Here is a 22,652-nt window from a genome sequence, read left to right on the forward strand (position 1 = left end):
TATTGAAAAAAAAAATGTTGAAGTTAATCACAGCCACTAGGAGCTCTTATTTTGTACTTTGTAATTTCCAGGGGTTTAAATATGATGTGAGCCACTCTTTCAAATGTCAACATGCTATTTAAGGATGGCAGATGTGTGTTGATCCTCGTAAGCCAGGAAATGGTGAAAAGAAAATAGCCTTCTGCCTACACTTCTTCACATCTACTGTCCAATTAATAATTAAGTCTTTTACATTTGTTGTGATGCATGTAACAGGTCTCTGTTGTAAATGAGATGAGTCTCAAGAGATGTTCCTGTATAAATAAAGATAAAAATGAAAACCTGATTTGTAACAAGCACAGTGAGATGAGAAGTTTATTTTCTCATCTCTCATTTCTCTTCATTACATCTGATGAAATGAGATGTAATTATTTCTTAAGAAATAATTGTTTAAAATTATATCATGACACAACTGATGGGGAACCTAGCAATCCTTTTAAAATAAATGTTTAATTTATTCTAATTCAAATTAATATTTAACATAATTTTTGTAATATAAATATAAATGTGAGGTCTTCAAAAATGGGAAAGACAATAAAACAAGAATAAATTAGTTTGTATCCTGTAACATGGATGCTAATATTTTATGCTTGTTTTTATCATAAAGCAATTTCTGGTTTTTGATACATCTAAGGTGCTTTATGAAAAAGTTTGCAAAAAGTCATCCAAAACAATAATGAAAGTTATAACTGCATAATTGATGAGTAAGTATTTGTATTTTGCCACCCAAAATGTCACAACAATAATAATAAATAAATAAATAAATAAATATATAAATAAATAAATAAATAAAAATGGATAGGAAGGGAGATAAAACTATTTCCAATCTCGCTATTGCTTAATATTAGAAAAATCAGGACTTTAATTTAATAGCATTAATAGCGTGGGGACAAAATCCCAATGTTAAGGAATAAATAACAAACTGGCTGGTGTTATAATTGTTGGTCTGTCTAACAACCTCTTCTGAGCTTTTTAACCAAGAAAATAGATGGAAGAAAATTTTTTTCCTATGCTGTCACATTTTTTTTTTACAATCAGAGCAATAATAAAGAGTTTGAAAATGACTAAAACTACAAAAAACAAGCCTAAATGCAGACCTAAGTTGATGTTACAACCATGAATAATGAGGATGATGGCAAAAAAAGAGAACCGCAAGAAAAACTGGAAAAATTTAACTGAAACCATTCTGTCATTCAAGGACATTTATTCATTTGCAGGACAAACCGCTAGCTACTTTTTTAGAAGTTGATCAAACTTTCAAGGATCTTTTAATTGGTAATCCACGACTTTCTGTTTTTTTTTTGTGAGATACAAACATATGTCACGACACAGAGATCCATTTCTTTTAGTCGCTCTTCAAAATGGGAGAGACAAGAGAAGATGAAATTCAAGCAAGATGTGCGCTGATCCTCATAATCTGTGTGGAGGGTTCTGTTATGTTCATACAGTGAATGTGTCCAACATTACAGCGAGGGTGGAGGTTGAAGTAGGTTGTGAGGCAACCTGGCAGCATTTCAGAGAGAGGTAACGTCATCTATAAGTTACAAATAATAGGTGTGAACGTGTTCAAGCCTCAGAGAGATCTGGCAGGTTTTGCGTTCTTGACTTCTCTGACTGTCAGGGGTTCCTCTGGATCCTCTCTCAGATTTTCTGGCCATCGCCTCATTTCCTTTGTTTGAGTCCAGTTTTAGACTGTTTTCCTTTTCTGACTGTGTTGTGTCTTCCTCTTCTTTATCTCCGCTCTTGATATTCTATTTTTATCCTTCACCTCTCTCCTATTCTTCTCCTCTCTTTCCATCTATCCGTCCGCTGCTCCTCCCAGCCTGGACTCCCCCGGCCTTGTACAGTCGCCATCATGCACCACCTCCACCCCCCTCCCCGCTTTACTCCACGAGCACCTCCCCTGTCCCACTGACACCACACGCTGCTCCCATCCCCCGAAAACCACTTCAAACAGGCACCACCATCAAAGACCACAGTCAGTCAGCCAGGCAGTCAGCCAGCCAGCCAGTAAGGCAGCATTTCAGCCAGCCTTCTGCTTTGACTTAAAATTACTGTCGTCCCCAGTCGCTGGGCTGCTTTCCTCCTCTGATACACATCAAAGATCCTCTTAAACTCCCCAACTTTGCTTTTTAAAAGATTTTTCTTTTCTTTTAACCTACATTATTTCACCGATTGAGGTTTTACACTTGTTCTTTCTGTCTCTCTTTCTTCTCACCATCACTTCTCCGTCCAACATGGGCGAGGTCAGTAACGGCATGCATGTGCACATTTTTGCAGCTCTGTTGTCTTTGCATCTTTCTTTCTTTCTTTCGTTACAACTATTTTTTATTTAATTTTTTTTTACTTTTCAAGCCATCAATTTGCGCATCACACACATGCGCTCCCAGATGTACTTGAAGCTTCAACTAATACATGGATGTGGGTAAATAATATGCAGTACTATTTATCTTTTGAAGGAGAGCTTTGTGACCACAAAAGACCAGTTTGATAGGGTGCATTCTTCCTGTTTTTTTTTTTTTTGTTTGTTTGTTTTCCTTCTGCATGAATTTATTGGTCCATTCAAGGGCAGAGAAAGAGTCAGGGGGTGGGGGGGGGAGTGGGTGGGGGGGAACTGGAAGACAGTTAGAAAAAAGCAGAAATCTGGGTGTGATGGTATCTGAGAAAGAAAAAAAAAGGCACAGTGACACATCTTTTCTATGTTTTAAACCCCTAGAGGTTACATGTTGCTTCTCAGAATCTTTTGGTGTATCATCTCTTATGGCAGGGTTGTGATGTCTGTGTGAACCAGTGGATGGCGCCACTACTGTATATTAACCAGGCAGGCGGGATTGCGTTGCTGGTGGGCTGTCAAATAGAGAAAAATTAGTAAATATATAGCAGACAGTTTGATCAAATTATTGTGCAGTCATTCTGTCTTTTTGCTGAAGCTCTGACATTTATAGTTACAGTTTAATGTTTGTTTGTCTTTTTCTGACCCTCTGCTTGTTCATGCTGGTTCCACTGACATTTTCGATGTAATTGCAGAATATTTTGCCTTTGATGTAGTAAACATTTTTGTTTTATAAGCCCTTCATCCCTGAAAACACCTCTTGTTGGCCAAATTTAAAATAGACAAAGCCAGTGGGATACCAGACATATTTGTCCCAGCCTCAAATCAGATCTTTACTGACAAACCTAAAGTTTCAACTGAACCAGAAAAGAAAAGAAAAAAAAAGAAAAGAATCCCACATTCTTAGCTGTTAAGCTCAAAGTGAAGTTTTACTTAGCTTGTAACTCTCTTAAAAAAAACTCCAGAACCTTTGTACCCTGTAAGAGAATGTTTTAATATTCAAAAGGAGCCTCTATTGTGTGGTTTGTTGCACCAACGTACAAAATAAAGAGCCACATCAGAGGCCTGGAACGGTCCCTGAGCATTTTCATGTGTAAGTAAAAGAAAAAAAAAAGAGGGAAAACAAATTTGGAGGGGGGAGACGGGGGTATTTATAGAGTGGTGTGAGAGTCTCTGCAATGACAGGAGCCTAATGAAGCAGAGTTTGGGTTTTTGATTCACAATGCGGTGAGAGCGTGGGTCCCTCTGTGACCGTTACTGCATTCCGGCACCGATCCCTCGGCACACGGAAACCAGCGCCGGGGCCGCAGGGAGGAGGCGGAGGGCCAGCTCCAAATAACGTGTTCCTCTAACCGAACTAACCTTTCTCACAAACACTCGTCTCCCTTCCACAGCAGCAGATGCACAAAGGGTGTGATGGCAATTACACTGTTCATACCTATAGGAAGAGCATGAGCTCAATTGCTCGGCTGCTTTTTTTTCACAGAATGTGAGTCAAATACACGGTAACTGACTCAGATGAAGCGGTTCTGCTTGGCCTGATAGGGAAGTCCAAAGTGATGCAGCCAGTGTGTCATATTCTAACTTTGATTTGTATAAAAGTGAAGTGCTTGAAAAGGTTAGTGAGAATGGATGCAGTCAGAAGCAGGGCATCACTGTTATTCTGGTGAGTTTTGAATTATTTCATTTCCTGATAAAACTTGATATTGACATTAATTTAAAGTTACTTACAAAATTTTCAAGACAAAAATGATGTCTGCTTAAAACTCGGATTACAGTTTTGCTGAAGTGTTGGTGTCATTTTTTTCACACTGTCACATTTAAATAAACACATTTTACATTTTATTGGAATTTTAGTTTATATATGATCATAAAGATGTGCAAGATTAAAAAATACAATATCTGGTTTTCAATACTTTTTAAACTTAAAGAGCAGAAAAGAGCAAGTCTCTGGGGTATTTCTCCACCAGCTTTGCACAACAAGATGAGAAAATGTTTGCTAATTTTTCTTTGCAAACAGCTCATGCTCCGTCAGGTTGTCTGGAAACCATCTTTGAACCTCCAATTTCAAATCTTGCCTCGCACTTTCAATTGAACTTTGGTCTGGACTTTAATTGGGCCATTCTGATAAATATATGCATATTGTTTGAGATGAAACACACTGTCTGAGCTCAGGCTCCGTGTTTAGAGTTGCTGTCCTGCTGTAAAGTGAACATCTGCCTCAGTCTTTATTTAATATTTTCAAAGTTACTTAACATTTATCTCCCCAATAATTCTGACTAGTATTCCTGTCCGTGCTGGAGAATAGTATGGTGGTTTCCACCACCATGTTTCACCATATTTTATTTTGCATGTAGGCAGAAAAAAAATCTACTTTTGTCTAATTGTAGCACAGTCTTACACAGGTTTGCTGTTACCTTGACATTGCTTGTTCAAAACCTTCTTTCTTCTTTAAATGCAAGATTCATGTAGGCAGTTTTTCTCACCGGAGCTGATCTCTACAGCTCCTCCAGAGTTGATATTGGCCTTTTGGCTGCTTCTTTGATTAAAGCTCAGAGTGGCTGGTCTGTCAGTTTAGGTCTTCCTTATGGACTGAACATTGACGTTTGAAATATTCATGGCCTGGGGCTCTTTAAATGGTATGATGTGTTTGTTAAGGTTTCGTGCTGTGTTTTTGTTTACCAAGTCCACTTTTGAGCAATTTGTTGCACTAGTTTTTATTAAGGGGTATCAGGGACAAGGGATCTGAATGCACACCATACTTTGGAAAACCATGGGTCATTGTACTTAAGCTTTAAAACAATATTGTACATCATATTTTACTGAAAATCCATTAAATGTCTTGGAAGTTTGTGACTATACTGCAAAAAGTTGCGAAGTTAATTCACGGTGTGTGCATGCTGTTGTACAGAAACAGCCGGAGCCTCTGTTTCTTTTAGCCACATTAGTCACAAGCTGCCTCTGAAGTTCAGAAGTGTCATATTTTCAGTAACCAACATGGATGTGCTTTGAAGTTTAGGATCCGTGTCAATCAAGGTACCGTGTTTGTTTTAAATGTCAATGTGGTGGTCGACAGGACAGGTAAACACACGCTGGCAAACATGCAGGCAGCAGCACACAGGAAACCTCTAGAGGAAGAAGAGAGACAACCACAGAGGCTTTTTGTACACCTCTCCTCGCACACCTTGTCTCCTTTGTGCAAAGAGAAAATCTGTAATTGTCGCATTCCTGAATGCAAGTTGGTAATTATGTGCGCCAAATGGCCAGTTGTCACTGTGTTAGCAGGAGAGAAGTCAGTATTTGTCCCGCCTCAGTAGGTTTTTAGCAATTTTGTCTCTTAAGAAGAAAACCACATTACAAGAAGCAGAGTTGTGAAGCAGCACTTGTCAAATTCTTTTTTTTTTTTTTTCAATATTTAACATCTAAAGTTCAGACACTGTAAGGTTGGAAAAGGTCAATTCAGTGAAGCATTGAATGCATAACTAATACGCTTCGTATGAAACTACTTTGAGATCACTGTCGGATCTATGTGTTAGCCTTATAAAAAGAAAAAAATGCATGTCTACAGTTGAGTCACCACAACCCAGAAAAAAGATAGAATGGGTGAGAAATATATTGTGCTGTGTCTCCCAGTGAGTTTCAGTGCTCTTATTGCTTCACCGGTGCACCTTTTTGGTACGATTACAGGTCTAGACCATGACGCTGTCAGACATTTCCTGTCTTTGTCCATTTTCGGTATTATATTTCTTCCTGCCTCCTGTTCATATAAAAAACAATCAACCAACTATTGGATCTATGTGGAAATATAGGAATATTTTAAGTGTGCTGCAGTCTGAACTCAATACCACTTAACCCATTTGCTAATTCTGTGCATTATTTATAACCTGGACGAGATTCTCAGTATGCTTGAGTAACGCGAGTAGGAGGCGATTAGGCTCTTGAGATTTTCTAAAGGAAAGGTTTTTTACAGACACTAGTTAAAGGTGAAGATACTTGCAGACGGGTGGGAAAAGCAGACAAGCTGTTGTCATCTCAGTGTCATCATGAGGAGGACTTGCCTCTCCCAGTAGAAGAAGGCTGTACAGTAAGTTGGAACTCCATTCTAACTGTATCTGTGGTGGTTTTTACTGTACGGTCTTTCGGCTTGTTTTGCTGTCAGTTTTTAATCTGTCAGACTTTTGAAGTCGCATCGGGGCAACTTTCCACGAAGCATATGTGTGGTTCACTGCTATGTGCAGTGATGTGACATGGAGATAGAAAGCAGCAGATCAGTCGAGCAGATACCAATTGATTTTTTCAAATGTCTCTGCACTTCGAACGCAGCCGTCTTCTCTGGGGGCAGCGTTTGTTAATTGGCGAGCGTCTTCAATAAAAAGAATCAGATGTGAAAACTGAAACTAACATCCGCAAAAGCCCCCACTAAAAGCATTACTTGTTGACAAATCAATTTTGTGTGTATCGGTGAGTGCGTTGGTGGCTTTGAAGCTAATAAAATGAGGAAATGGGTTTTAACTTTGTGTCATAAAGGCCCTAATTGAATAGAACTCTTAAATACGAGCTGAACAAAGATGAAATGGTTTCGGTACTACCACTTTGCTTTCACAGTTTAAAGATGACTGCTTAATGTGCAGATTTATTTGCTCTGATGTCATCGCAAAGCTTTAATCAGTATGAGTTTATTTCTTTAGCTGAGTGTACAGATGTCACTGCGTCTCTGTGGTGTTTGTCGAAATGCTCTGACAGGGTGGTGCCTCCTAATGAGAGGGACATCTTAAGGGCTGTGTCTTCTTCTTCTTCTTCTTCTTCTTTATCTTCTTTTTCTTCTTCTTCTGCTGTGGGAGCAGATTCTCCTAAAGCTTCTCGTGCGCACGCACACACACACACACTCACACGCACGCACACACACACACACACACACACACACACAAAGTTATTCATGTTGTGCTTGATGGCATTGTGCATCGACAAGACAGCGGTGCTTCTAATTTTGCCAACACATCATGTTTGTTTGTTTTTCTTCACATCTCGGTGTGTATTTGTGTTGAGGGAATTTCCCTCTGCGCCATGCTTTTCACAGTTTGACATCAGCCGGACGACAGTTTGTTACTGTTTCTTTCTGTCTGTTTTCCTTCATTCTTCTGCTGCGCTCTTATCCAATTTTCTTGCAACAAATTTGACTTTGTCTCTCCCTGTCTCTCGCTCCTTACGCTCCCAGTGAGTTTCTTCAACCACTTTGTTCCCCCCCAGCATACACAAGGCTGAAACTAGAAGCGTAGCGAGCATGCAGAATCACAAAATCACATTTCAGCGTCTTCCTCCTCTCTGAAATAACCTTGATAGTCTCCATCGCAGCGTTACACTTTCAGTCTCAGACTCTCACCAGAAGCCGTCTGCGAAACGTCTCCGTGTTTGCCTGTGTGCGTGTGCTTGTATGTGTGTGCCTCACTGCCAAACAGCTTTAAGCCTGCTGAACTTAAACTTTCTCTTTAGCGTATTTGTGCACTTTTGTATAATTTGACAATTATTCTGTTTTTGTTAAGTGGGCATAATGATCCTATTTAATGCAAAACGTGCTGAAGAAAACTGGAAAATAGTGTTCAGAAAGTCCATCATGCTTTTTTTTTTTTTTCCAATTTGTAAATTTCCCCTCACCTGATTTCAAGCACAATTTTCATTTTCCCCAGGGAATCTTCAGAGCATTAGGCGCCCCACCATCATGAATAAGCCTGACTGGCACTTCTGAATCATCTGCTCTTTCACTCTTCCTGTTAAAGCAGGTAAAGACCAAAGCAGAGCTGCCCAAAGTGCCAAAATCAAAAGGCGCCATCACCTCGAGCGCCTCTCTGTGTCACTGACTTGCCGCTGCTGAGATGAAGATCAGGTGGGAGGTGTTTGCTTTCAGTTGCGGTCCTTCCCTGACTCATTATATGAAAAGTCACAGAGCAGGTATGAGTAGGGGAGCTGCTGCCACCGCCAGAATTTCTTAAATGACATGTTTGATTTCTGCCGTGCGCTAGAAAGGGAAATGATCGCTGTCAACAGGAATGAATGTGGACATAGCTCATCTCTGAACCGCTCACATAGGTACTGTAAAAAAATGATTTTACGCTCATCTTCCTGCTCTGTCATTCTGTGTAGCATGTGGGTGTCGGTGACCCCCATGTGGTTATTTATTGAGTTCAAAATAGCATTGTGTCTCTGCTGAAACATGTCAAATCATCGCCAGTAAAAACATTCTCTGACTAACATAGAAAACAGGTTAAAATACAAAATACTAGCCTACTACAATGAATAGAAGTAAATAAAAATCTACAGTACAGTGCAATAAATTTGTATTTATGCTAATCATCTACGTGTTGCAATGTGTGTCACATGTATTTTCTAGAACAGTAACACAAAAAGATAACCACATACGTTCCTTCTTCCATGTGTTGTGAAAACATCAGTAATGATTTGATGCAAAAACTCTCAGTGTCATAATCAAAGAAATGCATTTAAATTGTTGATCTAACTTGAAGTCTTTCGATGTTACGTAACAGAATTCAGAATTTATTTAAAAATGTGTAAAAGTTTATTATTTTGTTGTCGAATAAAATCAACATATTATTTGGTTTGAAATAAAAAAAAAGACACTTTAAGAAGTAGCAGTTTTTGATTGGATGTGTTTCTTACCTCTAAAATTCCCAAAACAATGTTTTGCTCTGGATTTATTTGTATTTGTAGACATTGTCTGGTTGGTTTCATCCTCTGTCAGGATCATATATAGGTTCACTTCCATCCTTAGCGCTTTATAGACTGTATTGCAACGCTCATGGTGCATATTTTTTTCATTTGTTAAAAAATAAGCAGAATGGGATCAGTGGCACCGTGTGGTAAGCTAGAGCCTAACCTTGTTTGTTGCCTTTTAAAACCAAAAGAAACAAACAAGGTAATTCCAAGGTAATTATTGCCTGCTTTTACCATTTAGCCGCATAATTACTGAGCCAATACCGAATCACATGTGTGCATCGTAAAATAAACTGCAGCCCCGCATGTTGCTGTACAGTCAGATGCCCTCTGGTACATAAACAAGAGCCAAATTAGGCCAGCACCAATGTGGATTTGCACTTTTAGAAAAAAAGGTTGTATTTGCGTCGTTTCTCTCTTTCTTCATATGCCTAACTCATTTATGTAATTGGTATTTATGATTGCCACACATGAACTTACTTCTGGTTTGGTCACCTCTGTTTTTGGAACTCTGACTCAGATATGTAAATAATCAAAAAAAAAAAGAAAAAAGCACTTTGCTCAACAGATTTTCAGATTAGACGCCGTGCTGATCACACACAAATACATAACAAGAAAAGACAGTGTTTATTTTCATAAGAAAACTACTTTACTGCTTTAAGTGGGCTTGTTTCTGTTGGACATGTTATAATTCTTCAACATGTTTGGTTTCAAACACAAGGGGGGGAAAGGAGGAGACGGATCAAACTTTTTGTTGGAGTGTTTAATCTGAAGTCGCTGTTGTTGTCAAATGATCAGAAACAACCCCCAGATCGATCGACATTGTCTAGCATGATGCAGCACACTTCAGTTATTACTGTCTGGCTATGACTCATGAGCTTCCCACACACATTACATTGCATGCGCAACTCCAGCACACCGTTTTCTACTGCACTGGATTCCAATAAGTTACACACTCTTCAGACTCTCTCACAGTGTGCGGGTCCATCGCCCCAAACACACTCTGCACTTCTGCAAGCAGCCCTTTGCTTGCAAACACTAAGATGGCCAAGGAAGGATATGAACATAGGAACTTATGATTGCTGTGTGCACATTCATTGCTCGTCAAAATTTAGGAAAAAAAAAATGTTGGAAACGTTAACTGGTTTTACTGCATCGTACATCTTATTTTCTGCACATTTTTGTCTTTGTCTTGAGGGGGCTTTAAGTATCGGTGAAATTATTTTAATAAGTGAAATAAATAAGGAAAACACATCAAATTTAGTTACGTTTTTAGCTGGTGACAGTAATTTCAGTTAAACAAACATGATGTTTTCACTGTCGGAAATACTTCAAAGGAGTCAATCAAGACTTGTAAATTAAATAAAAAATGATGTAACGGCCTAATTTCTGTTTCTGGAGCATTTCACCAAGTGCAGCCACCAGTGTTTGGGCAAGCAGCAGCTAACAAATTTGACACATTTTTAAACCACACTTTATTGTATATTTTCTATAGCAATTTGTTGTCTGGAGTCAGAACACTGAATGTAGTGAACATTCACACTATTGTGTTTTTAAGAGCAAAGGTAATACTGTAAATAATTAAACGTAGCAGAGCGCAGCATATATACATAAGGTGCTTATTGTGAAGTCCATCTGCTGTGTTGATGCTGTCGGAAAAATAAAACTACTCGTCAAATTGTTTCAGGCATAAATCGCTGTTTTATTATTAGAGATGACTGAAGCAGTCAGAGTCAAACAATGGCTGTATTTTAAAAGAAAAAAACATGCAGCTGTCTAATTTCTCTCTGCAGAGCGTAACACAGAGGGCTTCCAGTAGCGCTTCCGCAAGCAGCGGTTAACAAAGTTAATACATTTCTCAATTGTCCTGCTTATAACATGTCAGAAAATGAAAAAAAAATAAGATACAGTTTGCACAGTGCATTCAGACTGTAGTGTTTTTGTCTTTAAAATGAGTACCATAAATTATTTTAATTAAATTGTATTGTCCCCTTTGTGCGACAAAAAAGGCGGTTTCTATTCTATTCTAAAATCGTAAATCACAGTGTATATGCTTCATGGTTTTTTTTGTTTTTTACTATGTAGATTTAAAGGTTGTGTCTTGTTTTATTTGTCAAATTGATACATTGGACAAAATATTTTAAAGAAAAAATGATCTTTTTTGTTTGTTCTGTTGAGTATTTGCAGTCATTTGGCTGCGGTAGCGACAGTCCTGACAAGCAGGTATCAAGTTAAACAGACAATCCAAGTGCCACTTACATCAATAAAGCTACAGCGTATGATATATTATTAATAACTTGAATAGGAAGCCTGATTTTTAAATTCTTTATGATTAGGCTGCTTGGGTAGTCCGTGATCTTCAGGTACCTCCTAGAGCTGCTGGCTCAGCAGCTTGTAGAGCATGCAGTGGGCACAGAAAGGTGGTTCTTAATGTAAAACCACTCTGAGACTAGCAGCCTTTTCTGTACAAAGGTTCAACTTGTGAAACTGGTTATCAGCAGATGTAAAACTTCCCTGTCAAGCCTTATTTCAAGAAGGAGAATCAGGTCTGCGATCATGAATGACTGAAACCTTTTCCAAGTATTGTGCTTAGTTTTTATGGATTAATTAATGCTGAACATAAATATTTGCAGTCTAATCTTTGCATTATAATGTTTGCTTTCATGTAGCCTAAAGTATTGGGAATTAAATTAGGCCACAAATGTTGAAGCCGTTGCAAAGATACAATAATAAAGGAATTAAATGTAGACATGCAGCTAAACGTTAACCTACTTAGCGTCAGGTTTTAGGCTGTTTGAGGCAGAAGGGGAATTTGTGTTACGTTCTTTCCCTTGGAGACGTGGCCAAACATCCTCATATAGCGCAGTTATAAAGTGTAAATAACAGAGACGTTTACCAGAGATGCCCTGTTTATTTTCTCTGCCTTCTGCTTGCATCTGCACTGTGTTTTAGGGGCAATCCAAAACAAAAAAAAATCTGAGTGTTTAATAATCAATTACTGCTTCAAAGCTGATTTCTTGTAAAACGTTATTAATAAATGCCATCATGTTCAACAGCTAAACCGGTAACCTTTTAAAACCTTTGAGTTGAGCTGTCCTGGTCCAACTACAAAAACTTTATTTGAAGAATGCTGCTGGTGTACAAATAAATCAGTGTACCAGATAATGAAAGCCATCCCAGCTGTGTGCTATTTAATGACATCCCATGTGGACTCAGCGTCACTCACTGTCATGAGAGAGAAAATTAAAGCCAATTTGACGCTAATCAGCAACAGATTTTCCTCTTGCTCTATCCGACTATCCCAAGAAATTCCCACGGGGGGCTCGTGGGTTGACTTTTACACCATCACATAACATTGTACGGTCGTCCAGTCACAGTACAGCACAGCTGATGACCAATTTCAGCCCTCGCAGGAACAAGTCATTCTTTCCTATGTAAGCACACTCCGAGGAGTGCGCTCTGGCTGAGTGGCCTTGGTTGAATCACAACCTAGCATGAGTGTGGTTCATACGGGTGGTTTAATGAGACTGGGGCAGAGGAGAAGGAGCTGATACAAACTGAAACACATGTAGGAGTTAATTTTGAGATTAGCTAATCAGAGAAAATAATTGCACATGCTGAGTTCAGAGTGTTTTTCAGTGTTTGTGATGGTGGGCCGCCCCCTCTGTGGCAGCGGGACCCCTGTTGCTCTTTCAGTATTGGACTGACTGTACATGCTGCGTGTGTGTGAGTGGGCCTGTCATCCGTAAGTGAAGCTGATGAGAGTGGCTTTGCATTAGGTACCTTGTTGTGCAAGACGCTTGACTTTTGAAACAATGAGAGCAGCGAGCTTTACTGGAAAAGTAGAAAGCAAATTTATCATAACACTTTGTGTCTCCCCATCCACAAAACAGTTTTTTTTTTACAGTTTCTGCAAATATATAAACAGTGTAACATTTATTTTATGCTTTTCTTCAAATTTAAGAAGAAAAGTTATGAAGTGGTGTGAAAAGAAAAATAAAAAAAATAGGGTAGAATCAAAATAATCATAATTCATTTGAAAGTGTCCCATTTGTGCTCTTAAATTGTTCTTACTTTGTTGAAATTAGATATCACTAATCAGAGAGAGGAGAAAAAAGAGCCTTCTAAAAAGGAAAAAGAAGAAGAAGCATTGGGAATAGAGTCCTAAAGCTGAAATCCCAGCCATGTGTTTGTGATTGTCATTTATTGTCTCTGCCGTGGGAAAAACGAATTCGCCTTTTCACTGCCGCAGCAGCCTGAGCGGGGACTGGAGGAGGGAAACTCTTTACCTTACAGCGCTTCATGTTTACTTTTTACTGCATTGTCAAAATGAAAATACGCAGTTCTCTGTAATGGTGCTATAAAATGTTTTTACTTAACATTTACAAATAAAGAATATATATATATATATATATATATATGCATTTTTTATTCATTTCCATAGAGATCACCGTAAAAATCAAACCACAGTAAATAGAGGAACGTCTTTAAAAACTAATTAATTATAACTCTATGTGCAGTGGTGTTTATGCATTAGAATCAAAACCTGGACATTAATTTATTTGTTTGAGAAGATTGTGAAAGGAAAAGAATTTGAATTACGATAATTCAAATTCACAAGGCAAATCCTAAATCTGACATTGAAGTTTTCAGATTGGAATCTTGAATTTATACTTTAAAAAACTGTTTATTTTAAGAAACTGTTATTTTTGTAAACTAAAAACAATTATTTTAATTGTATTTATTGTTATTTTGCACATTACACCTACTGATCATAAAAGCATATTTGAAATGTGCTAAATTTACATAGGACAAAGATAAGTGAATATAATTTCTACTATTTAAGATGTACATATATTTTGTGTTCTCCCTGGTTTTTTTTGTGTGTGTTTGTCTATTTCTTCTCTGACTTGGAAAAACTCTTTCGGAAATAAATAGTTAATTTATGTATCTTGTTTAAAACTATATTTAAGAACTCAATCCTGTGAGCCAGTGCATTCAGTTTTATTTCAAAAAAAGGTTGAACACACATGCTCGACTGCATGTCTTTATTCAACACAGAACGAAATACTATAACTTATTAATCACACAGAAAGATAAATGAGCATGTTTTCCTTTCGCTACATTCCTAAAAGACTCCTGTGTTTAAAGTTTCTGTCTCATCTTCTCAGGTTTCTAATCATTTCCCTTCACAGTGGACGCTGAGCAGGTCAGCTCTCTGGGTTCGGAGGAAGACGATGAGGTGGGCTTGTGGAGCCTGGAGCCCCAGGACTGCCACGAGAGCCTGGACAAGACGAGCCTGACACCCAGCGAGGTGACGGAGGAGCCCAGCAGCCCTGCCCACTCCACCCGGCCGCTCGGCCTCAGCCCTGGCAGCAGGATCTGCTGGGGCCAGGTGGAGCCAGAGGCCCCGGCTGAGGAGGACGCCACCTACGCGTCCGCCGACAGGGAGGGGGACCAAGAACCACTGAGGATGTACTGTAAGTCCTAAGCTGCAGTAAAATGGCTCTACTGTATATGTAAACAAGTTAGTGTTTTTCTGATGCAACAAAGGGCCATTCTCACCTTCATATCAACTCCTTTTGAAACCATGCCTTCCCTACGAGTTGTTGCTTTTTCACTTTTCTCTTTGAAAAGGCTTCTTTCTGAAAGCATGACAAAAGAACTCATCCCACACAAAGTCACCATATTTCCATGCATCAAAGAGGTGACGTTACGGTACTGAAATCAGCACTACACAACGTGAGGCTTTCTCTTTTATTTAGCGCAGATCAAAGGCTCTCGCTCGGCTTGCCTACTAACAATCACTTAGCTCCCTCGCCTCGTGTGATTTGGTCCTGCCTGATGAAGGCGAAGCTGAGTTTTTACAACACTCAACCACACAGGCTCTTCCCCTCACCACATAAAAATGGCTCAAAATATGCCAACATCTGCAAACATTTGAAAAATCTTCCTCAAAGTCACCATGGGGAGAGTTGATTGGCTTGAGCCATGATAGGAGGCGCCCTTGCTTCTCCACGAACATCAGTGGCTTTGTCTCTCTGCCCGCCTGTCACTGCACTCAGGGGTACGAGTGAGAAGGAATTCTTTAAATCTAACTTGATATCTGGCCAACAAGCTTCATGATTTTAATATTTCATCTGTCAATCTTTATGTAAACAATTCAATCCCGATAGATTCACTTGCACAGTGGCGTTTTTTTTGGGGGGGGTTTTTTGCGATTTAGCCTCACGCACACCCACAAGATTGCTTTTGCTCATGCATGCATGAACAAAGCGTGGAAACTCGCGCAAACACTGAGCGAACACTTTAAAGCGTATAACAAATTAATGGAAAACACAACTGCACCCAAAGCTCAGTCATACTTAATCAACAAGAACGCTGACTTCAGAAACCTTTGTAGTTCAGCCACAAATGAAAGTAGTACAGTGGTGTTGCAAAAGTTTTCACAGACCCCTGAAGTTTCTCCCATTTTGTCACAGAGCAGCCAGAAAGTTCAATATCTTCACAGGATTTATGTGACAGATTATCACAAAGTGTCACAACACTGTAGAAAACATAGCTTTCTTACATTTTTTGCTAATAATAAAACAATATGCATTTTTATTCAGCGTTACTCTGAAACCCTTAAATAAAATACAGTGAGAACTACTGCCTTTAAAAATAAACTAATTAGTAAAAATAGTCCAGTTCTGTAAAAGCCTCAGAGGTTCGTTGGTGAACAAAGAGCAACATAAATACCAAGAACACAGCAGAACGAGTTCCCAAAACCAGGCCTTTATGAAAGAGCATCTAAAATAAAGAATGTTCAAAAGGAAGCTGTACGAAGTTATGTTTAAAGTTTTAAATAACCCAATCATGGGACAAAGGAAATCAGTGTAAGGAGCTGCTCTGGATGAAACCAAAATCAAACTTTTTGGCCTGCAGACAAAACAGCCTGTGATTAAAAACAAACACTCCCCACTGTGAACCCTGGGGATGGCAGCATCATGCTGGGGGGATCATTTTCTTTAGTAGCTGGTCAGACATTGTAGGAAAGTGATGGAGCAAAATGCAACACAATTCTGGAAGAAAACAGGTTAGAAGCTGCATAAGATGAGGCAGAGGTTCACAGTCTAGCAGGAGAACAAACAACCAGAACTACAATCAAAGTCCAGATCTATATCCATTTGAGAATTTGTGAAAATACTTAATCGCCAGTTTCCAGCTTAAGCCACTTTATAAGAAAGAACAGTTTAAAAATTCAGTCTTTAGATGTGCAAATCTGACTCATCCAATAGCCTTGCAAATGTAATTACAGTAAACGTGATTCTGCAAAGTATTGACACAGGGGAAATATAAAAGCAATGCATCCCACAATTTAAATTTAGTTGTAAAATACTTTTAAAACCCTTTTATTAAGAACTTGTTCTCCAAAAAAAACCAAAAAAAAAAACAAGACTAATAGACTGACTTTCAGCAAAGCAGTTGCATTTAGCAACGTTGTTCCTTTTTCTGACAGGTAAGAGCTCAGACGCCCAGAATGCTTTTGAGGATCTGGCCCATTATGAATTTGTGGCTCAGCTGAGGAAGGCCTCAACCTCAGCCGGTGTGTTGGACCACCTGAACCATAACGGCACTTCGGCTGCTTACCCTCCGAGTAGCAGGCACGATGAGCTCCCGCCTGCCATCTGGTCCCCAGGAGCTCAGCACTGCTCACCTGAAGGAGCAGGTACGCTGACAGAGAAAGCTGCGGCGGTGCTAGATTAAACATTTTTAACAGCTAGATGTCGGTGGTTTCTTTTTAAAATGTTTTCTAATGAAAAAAAAAACAGTCACAGGCTGATAGAAAACTGTTGTGATAATGCAACTATCTGATCGTAAATGCTTGTGCAATTCTGAGAGAACGGAAAAACCAAATGAGTGTTTTTTTTTATATTTTACATATTGCGTTGTTTACTGCTTCTCGCTCACTAAGGAACCGATCAGGTACTGGAAAAGTGACTCATTCAAATGGTAGTAAAGTAAATTAAATTACTTAATTTAGCCACTATTTTTTCTCTTTATTTTATATGAAACACGTCATATTTATATTTGGTATTGTGCCATACCATGCTAACTTACAGTCCAGTGTTTTATCTACAAAGAACACAAAAAATATGATTAACGTTCAGTTTCTGCATGAAGAATAGATGGGAGGTCAGACATACCTACTCATAAAGCACATTAATGAAAAATGTATTTTTGATTCACAAGCTGTGCTTTGAACACAAAACATAACATGCAAAATGAAGATTTGAGTTAAAAAGAACACCTGGTGCTAAGAAGAGAAATTTATATCCAGATTCTTGTGCTTGGGGGCAAAAGTGTAATTTAATTTTAGACGTTTAATGATACGTATAAACTGTTCTTTTTACTAAAATGTTTGTGAATTTTAAAGACAATAATTAGGTCCACCAGTTTGAATTTGCTGTGTTTTTTTAATCTAATCTACGCAGGATTTGAAGATGATTAATTATCGTATTGTTTATCATTAAATCTGGAAAACAATATTTTAATAATAGTATTTTGTGGTTATAACTCTTAATTGGTGATGTTTGCAAACCCCAAGGACTGACAGTACGGTTGGAACTGTTGGTTTCACGACATGAAGAAATATTCGTATGTTCAGAGAACATAATTAAATACAATTATTCTATGCTGTAATGCAGCACAACTCAATAAAACTGTTGTATTTAAGTGAGTTACACAGATTTTCAGCTGGATTCATTCTCTCCAGAAGTTGATCCTTAGAAAAACACTATTTTGGTGTGTTCATTAATTTAGCTTTCTATTTTCCGTATTTTTAAGCTATTGAGTTAATTGTGTGTTACTTTACCTTACCTCAGCTTTACTACTTTTTATACCTTTAACAAAATGGAGTTAGATTTTATATCTGCATCCAAAAATGTTATCTGACATCAATTTATTTGAACAGATAAATGTATTACTCTAAAATAATTATTATTACTAATAATAATTGATTATTAATTTCTTAAGCAATTGTTGGCTGTTTCAACCACAGACATCCTTTAACTTATTAGTCACACTGAGTTGGGTGCTGGCCTCATCATCCTGGTTTTGTGGCTGAGAAGTTCTACTAAAAAACTCAGCTGAAATAGGTGGTGAGTGAAGCCCCCACTTATTGGTGAACTAAAACTTAAAACCACAAGATTCTCACCGGGGAGATAATTAGCAAAGCTATGAGCAATTCAATATCTTTAATTTGATATCTTCCACAGTGTCATATGTTAGCTCAGTGCAAACTCATCATTAAAAGCAGAACATATTAATGTTGGTCCAGAAGAATAAATGTTGGTCACAGTGAAGTATTTACAGCCCTAACTGTTTTTTTACACTTTGTCACTCCACAACGACACATTTCAATGCGTTTTATTATTGATTGTTATATGAAATTGTGAAGCAGATGAAAAAATAATCAGTTGATTTTTTTTTTAACACACAAATATCTGAAAAGTGGTGCATTTGTAGAATTCTTACTTAAAGTTTGAGGAAAGTCACGTATGTGTCAGAGCAAACATACGGAAGAAATGCTCTGATCAGACAAGACAACAGCTGGAGGTTTTTGACTTGCATGCAAAAAAACCCGGTTGCAGAAAAATTACTCTGCACACCACTTTGAACGCTCCTCCTTAATGAAATGTGGTGATGGCAGCATCACTCTGTTCAGGGTCGGAGGAGGGACAGGTAGAGGTAAGTGCAGATCTAAATAAAGAAAACCTGCTAAAGGCCACAAAAGACTTGAAACTGGGGTGGGGGTTCATCTTTGAGTCGGACAAATATACAGCCAGTGCTGCAATAAAATTGTTTAGATCAAAGCATATCGGTCGAGTCGAAGTCAAAGCACCTCAGAAAGACTTGAAAATGACTAGGGAATATTCATGCATTCGAGAAGAGGAGCTATTTTACTGAGACGAATGGTCAGAATTAGTCCCATCCTGTGCAAAACCATTAGAGACATACTAGTAGAGATTTTAAGCTTTGCAGCAGTAGGATGTAATATTTACTCAGGGAGGCAATGTTTGTTACATTGTTTATTCCTCTAAAATAAATAAAAATCATGTACATACACACAACTTTTACTTCCACTTCACAATTATGCACCACTTTATCTGGATTCACCATATAAAATTCCAATGAAATACATTGAAATGTATGGCTGAAAGGTTTGGACAGATTAAATGAGGACTAATACTTTTGCAAGGGATTGTATATCTAAAATCTGTGACAGTGGTGGGGATCTGAAGATAGTTTCCCTGCTGCTCATTTAATCTAACCACAACTTTAACAGCTCTCCATCTTGAAATAATGCTAAAACTGCACATTAAAGCAAAACAAAAAGAAGAGAAGAAAGGAAACAAAAAGAGGAGCCCCGAGACCACAGGACTGTAGCCTGGAGAATATCATTGTTAGACATTTAGGACTTGTTTGAAAGGGCCAACATTTATGACACCTAAAATATTAAAAAGGATTGCCATTTTGGTATCACATCTTTCATGCACATCCTTATGGTGCCTTGATTTTGAATGATTAATTTGCAATATTGCACAATGCTTATATTTCATTTTTAGCCCGTATTGAGAAAAAAGCCGTTTTCAAAGCAAAAAAAAAAGAAAATAAGTCAGTTGGTGAAAAGGCAATAAAAAACCCCAAAGAACGATAGTTATGTTTAATGCACATGTGAAATGTTAATCTGTGCGCTTAAAATGCCGTCTCTCTCCGGACTGCAGATGAAGAACGGAGCCAGCAGGCCTGTCCGTTCTGCCACAGGATGTATCCGCGAGGAGCCTCTTTGAGGGACCATGTCAAATACTGCCAGGAGAGGGAGGGGGGCCACATGGTCTGTCCGCTCTGTGGATACACTGCCACCCTTAGGTCGCAGATGGAGCGGCACCTAGCACTTCATAACCAAATCCAGGACAAGGTGATACACACACATACACACATGCAAATAATCTGAAAGTCTTGAACACCAGTGAAGCATCTCACAGTTTCCGCAGATTGTAGTGATTTTTGTGCACTTTGTTTATATTTTCTAAATCCTTTCATAGTCTAAAGCTGATCACATGTTCCTGTCATCCTAGAGTGCCATCGGTTTGGACCAAAGCATGGAGACGAGGAAGTTCAAATGTCTGGAGTGTGGGAAAGCATTCAAGTACAAACACCACCTCAAAGAGCATCTTCGCATCCACAGTGGTGAGATACAAAATAAGATCAAAACATCTCCACTCACCCTGCATTTCGCCATTGTTTCCACTGAACTGCTAACCGTCACTTACTGTCAGAATTATACAGTATGAAATTATAACCAAATGGATGTGTAATAGGAATGAGCTTTACGTGATTCACGGCGGGACAAGATAATTACGGAAAAAAAGATTACACCCCACTCTGAAGGTATTTTCAACTCACTCTTTGGCATCTCTGTGTTTAGGTGAGAAGCCGTATGAGTGCTCCAACTGCAAGAAGCGTTTCTCCCACTCCGGTTCCTACAGCTCTCATTTAAGCAGCAAAAAGTGCCTCGGTGGGGGAGGGCATGTCGGGGGAAACTTGGGGAGCGGCAGCGGAGCATTTAACGGACACAGTCAAAGCGCCTACCACCACTCACTTCCAACATCTCCCTCTGCTGGTGGTGGTAGATCCAGTAGTGACCACAGCTCGCTGTTGGCTTTACAAAACCAGGACAGTATCAGGTCCTTGGGTCATTTACCAGCAGATTCTCACCATCATTCCCTGCAGGATTTCCATCAGAGCTTCCCGGGCACGTCTGACACAGTCAGACTGTGGGATCGCTCACCGGAGCTGTCTCTGAGGAGCGGGATCATTAAAGGGACGACCCTGTTGCCTTATCTTCACTCTGGCACCAAGTTTGACCAGATGCTGCAAGAGATGCTTCACAGAGATGTAAAGATAGAGCAAGACAAGGAAGAGGTAGAGGAGAGGAGGGTGGTCCACAATGGAAGAGGGCTTGAGAGGAAGATATCGCCCGACAGGAGAAGAGAGGTGAGATCAGGTGAATCAGAGAGAGGTGTATTTGGGGTGACGTGTCGTTGGTGCTTGCAGCCCTTCCCGAACATGGCAGTTCTTCTACAGCATGAACACAGCCTCTGTAAGATGAACAGAGAAGCAGTGGAAGCTACTGACAGTTTTCGAAGGAAAGACCTCTCCTCGCCACCTTTATTCTTCCCCAGATCGGCTCTCCATGCAGAAAACACCAAACCAAGTGAAGTAACCAATGGGTTCTCCGGAAACAAGTCCCCTTCACAGAAGCCAAGCTGGCAATCTGTCCCACAACAACTTTTAGTGGCAATGCCGTCTCCTCCTCCCCGCCATGATGCACTGTCTTCTCGCATGTACCTGTCCAGCCAGGATAAAGGTAGTCCAAGCCATCAGTCCCCAGGGATGTCATCCCCTAGAGGCAGGAAAAGAGTTCCGTCTTCTGGCTTCAATTCTCCTGTCTGCATTGACGTCACTAGCGGTCCACCTGAAACCTTGTCTCCTCAAAAAGAAGCTAGCAGTCCATGGTCCACACAGAACGAACCGCTGGACCTCTCTCTACCGAAGCAGCTGTCAGAGCAGAAGGGAAGAAATAAAACTCCTAATGGGATCTCAGGGAGAGGAGAACGGAGAGAGCTTAGGACCCAACTAAGCAGACCAAGTCCAACTTCACATATGCCCCTTCAGCAGTACCCCATCCTCAGCAGCACTGGTGCTCCAGTGTTTCCAGGCTCAGTATTCAATGGGTTTAACATATTCAGCCAAACTGGTGTAGGTCTTCCACTTCACGAGGGCATGATACCAACTCCGTACAGTCAGGCAACTAACAGTCCTAGGTTTCTCTCTCCTATGGCCTACATGATGGAGGCCAATGCAGAAGCTGTGCTGAAAAAGATCTACCAGGAGAGGCAAAGCTTTATGGTGAGAATGTCTTTCTTTTCACCGAAATGTGAAAGATAAGCACAAAATGCACATTGTATTTTATTCCAAACCAAAAAATAACAATGTCATGATGTATAATTGTTGTTTTAACAGGGTGAGGTGTTAAACCGTAGTGCTCTGGACTACCTCTCTTTGACTGATGAGGGGTTTGAAGGAGATGGAGGACCAGGCAGGAAGAGGTTAAAGAAAACAGAAGAAGGGCTTTATGCTTGTGACATCTGTGAAAAAACCTTCCAGAAGAGCAGTTCTCTTCTCCGACACAAATACGAGCACACAGGTCTGTAGCACAAACTGCATCTGCAAAGTCACCGGTGAAAAGAAAACTTCAATGACTTATCAATCCAGTCATTAGAAAAACTAAGTATCCCTTTCCTACTCCCATTGGATTCAAGTGAGGAAACAGCTGCCGGATGTTGTTATTTAATAAACTTGGCCATCATTAAGCGTGTCCAACTCTTTAAAGGCAGGAGATTTGGCACTTTGCTGGTCTGGAGCATCTTGGGTCAGAATTTTATCCCAAATCGTGTCATGTTCAGAGAAACTGGAAAAAAAACAATAGCTCTGTTTTAACCTCAAA

The 22,652-nt window shown here is 39.4% G+C and overlaps 1 protein-coding gene across 1 annotated transcript in view; it reads left to right on the forward strand.

Annotated features, from left to right (window-relative positions):
- Positions 1-22,652, forward strand: part of LOC103464401 (zinc finger E-box-binding homeobox 2) — a 38,656-nt gene that overhangs the window by 12,780 nt on the left and 3,224 nt on the right. The window contains exons 2-7 of the mRNA XM_008408460.2: positions 14,293-14,577; positions 16,599-16,808; positions 19,867-20,060; positions 20,221-20,332; positions 20,571-22,054; positions 22,169-22,352. Coding sequence (XP_008406682.2) covers positions 14,293-14,577; positions 16,599-16,808; positions 19,867-20,060; positions 20,221-20,332; positions 20,571-22,054; positions 22,169-22,352 — 2,469 coding nt within the window. The remainder of the gene's footprint in view (positions 1-14,292; positions 14,578-16,598; positions 16,809-19,866; positions 20,061-20,220; positions 20,333-20,570; positions 22,055-22,168; positions 22,353-22,652) is intronic.

The sequence above is a fragment of the Poecilia reticulata genome, chromosome 5 (genome assembly GCF_904066995.2).
Source record: "Poecilia reticulata chromosome 5, P_reticulata-male-v2, whole genome shotgun sequence".
NCBI lineage: Eukaryota > Metazoa > Chordata > Actinopteri > Cyprinodontiformes > Poeciliidae > Poecilia > Poecilia reticulata.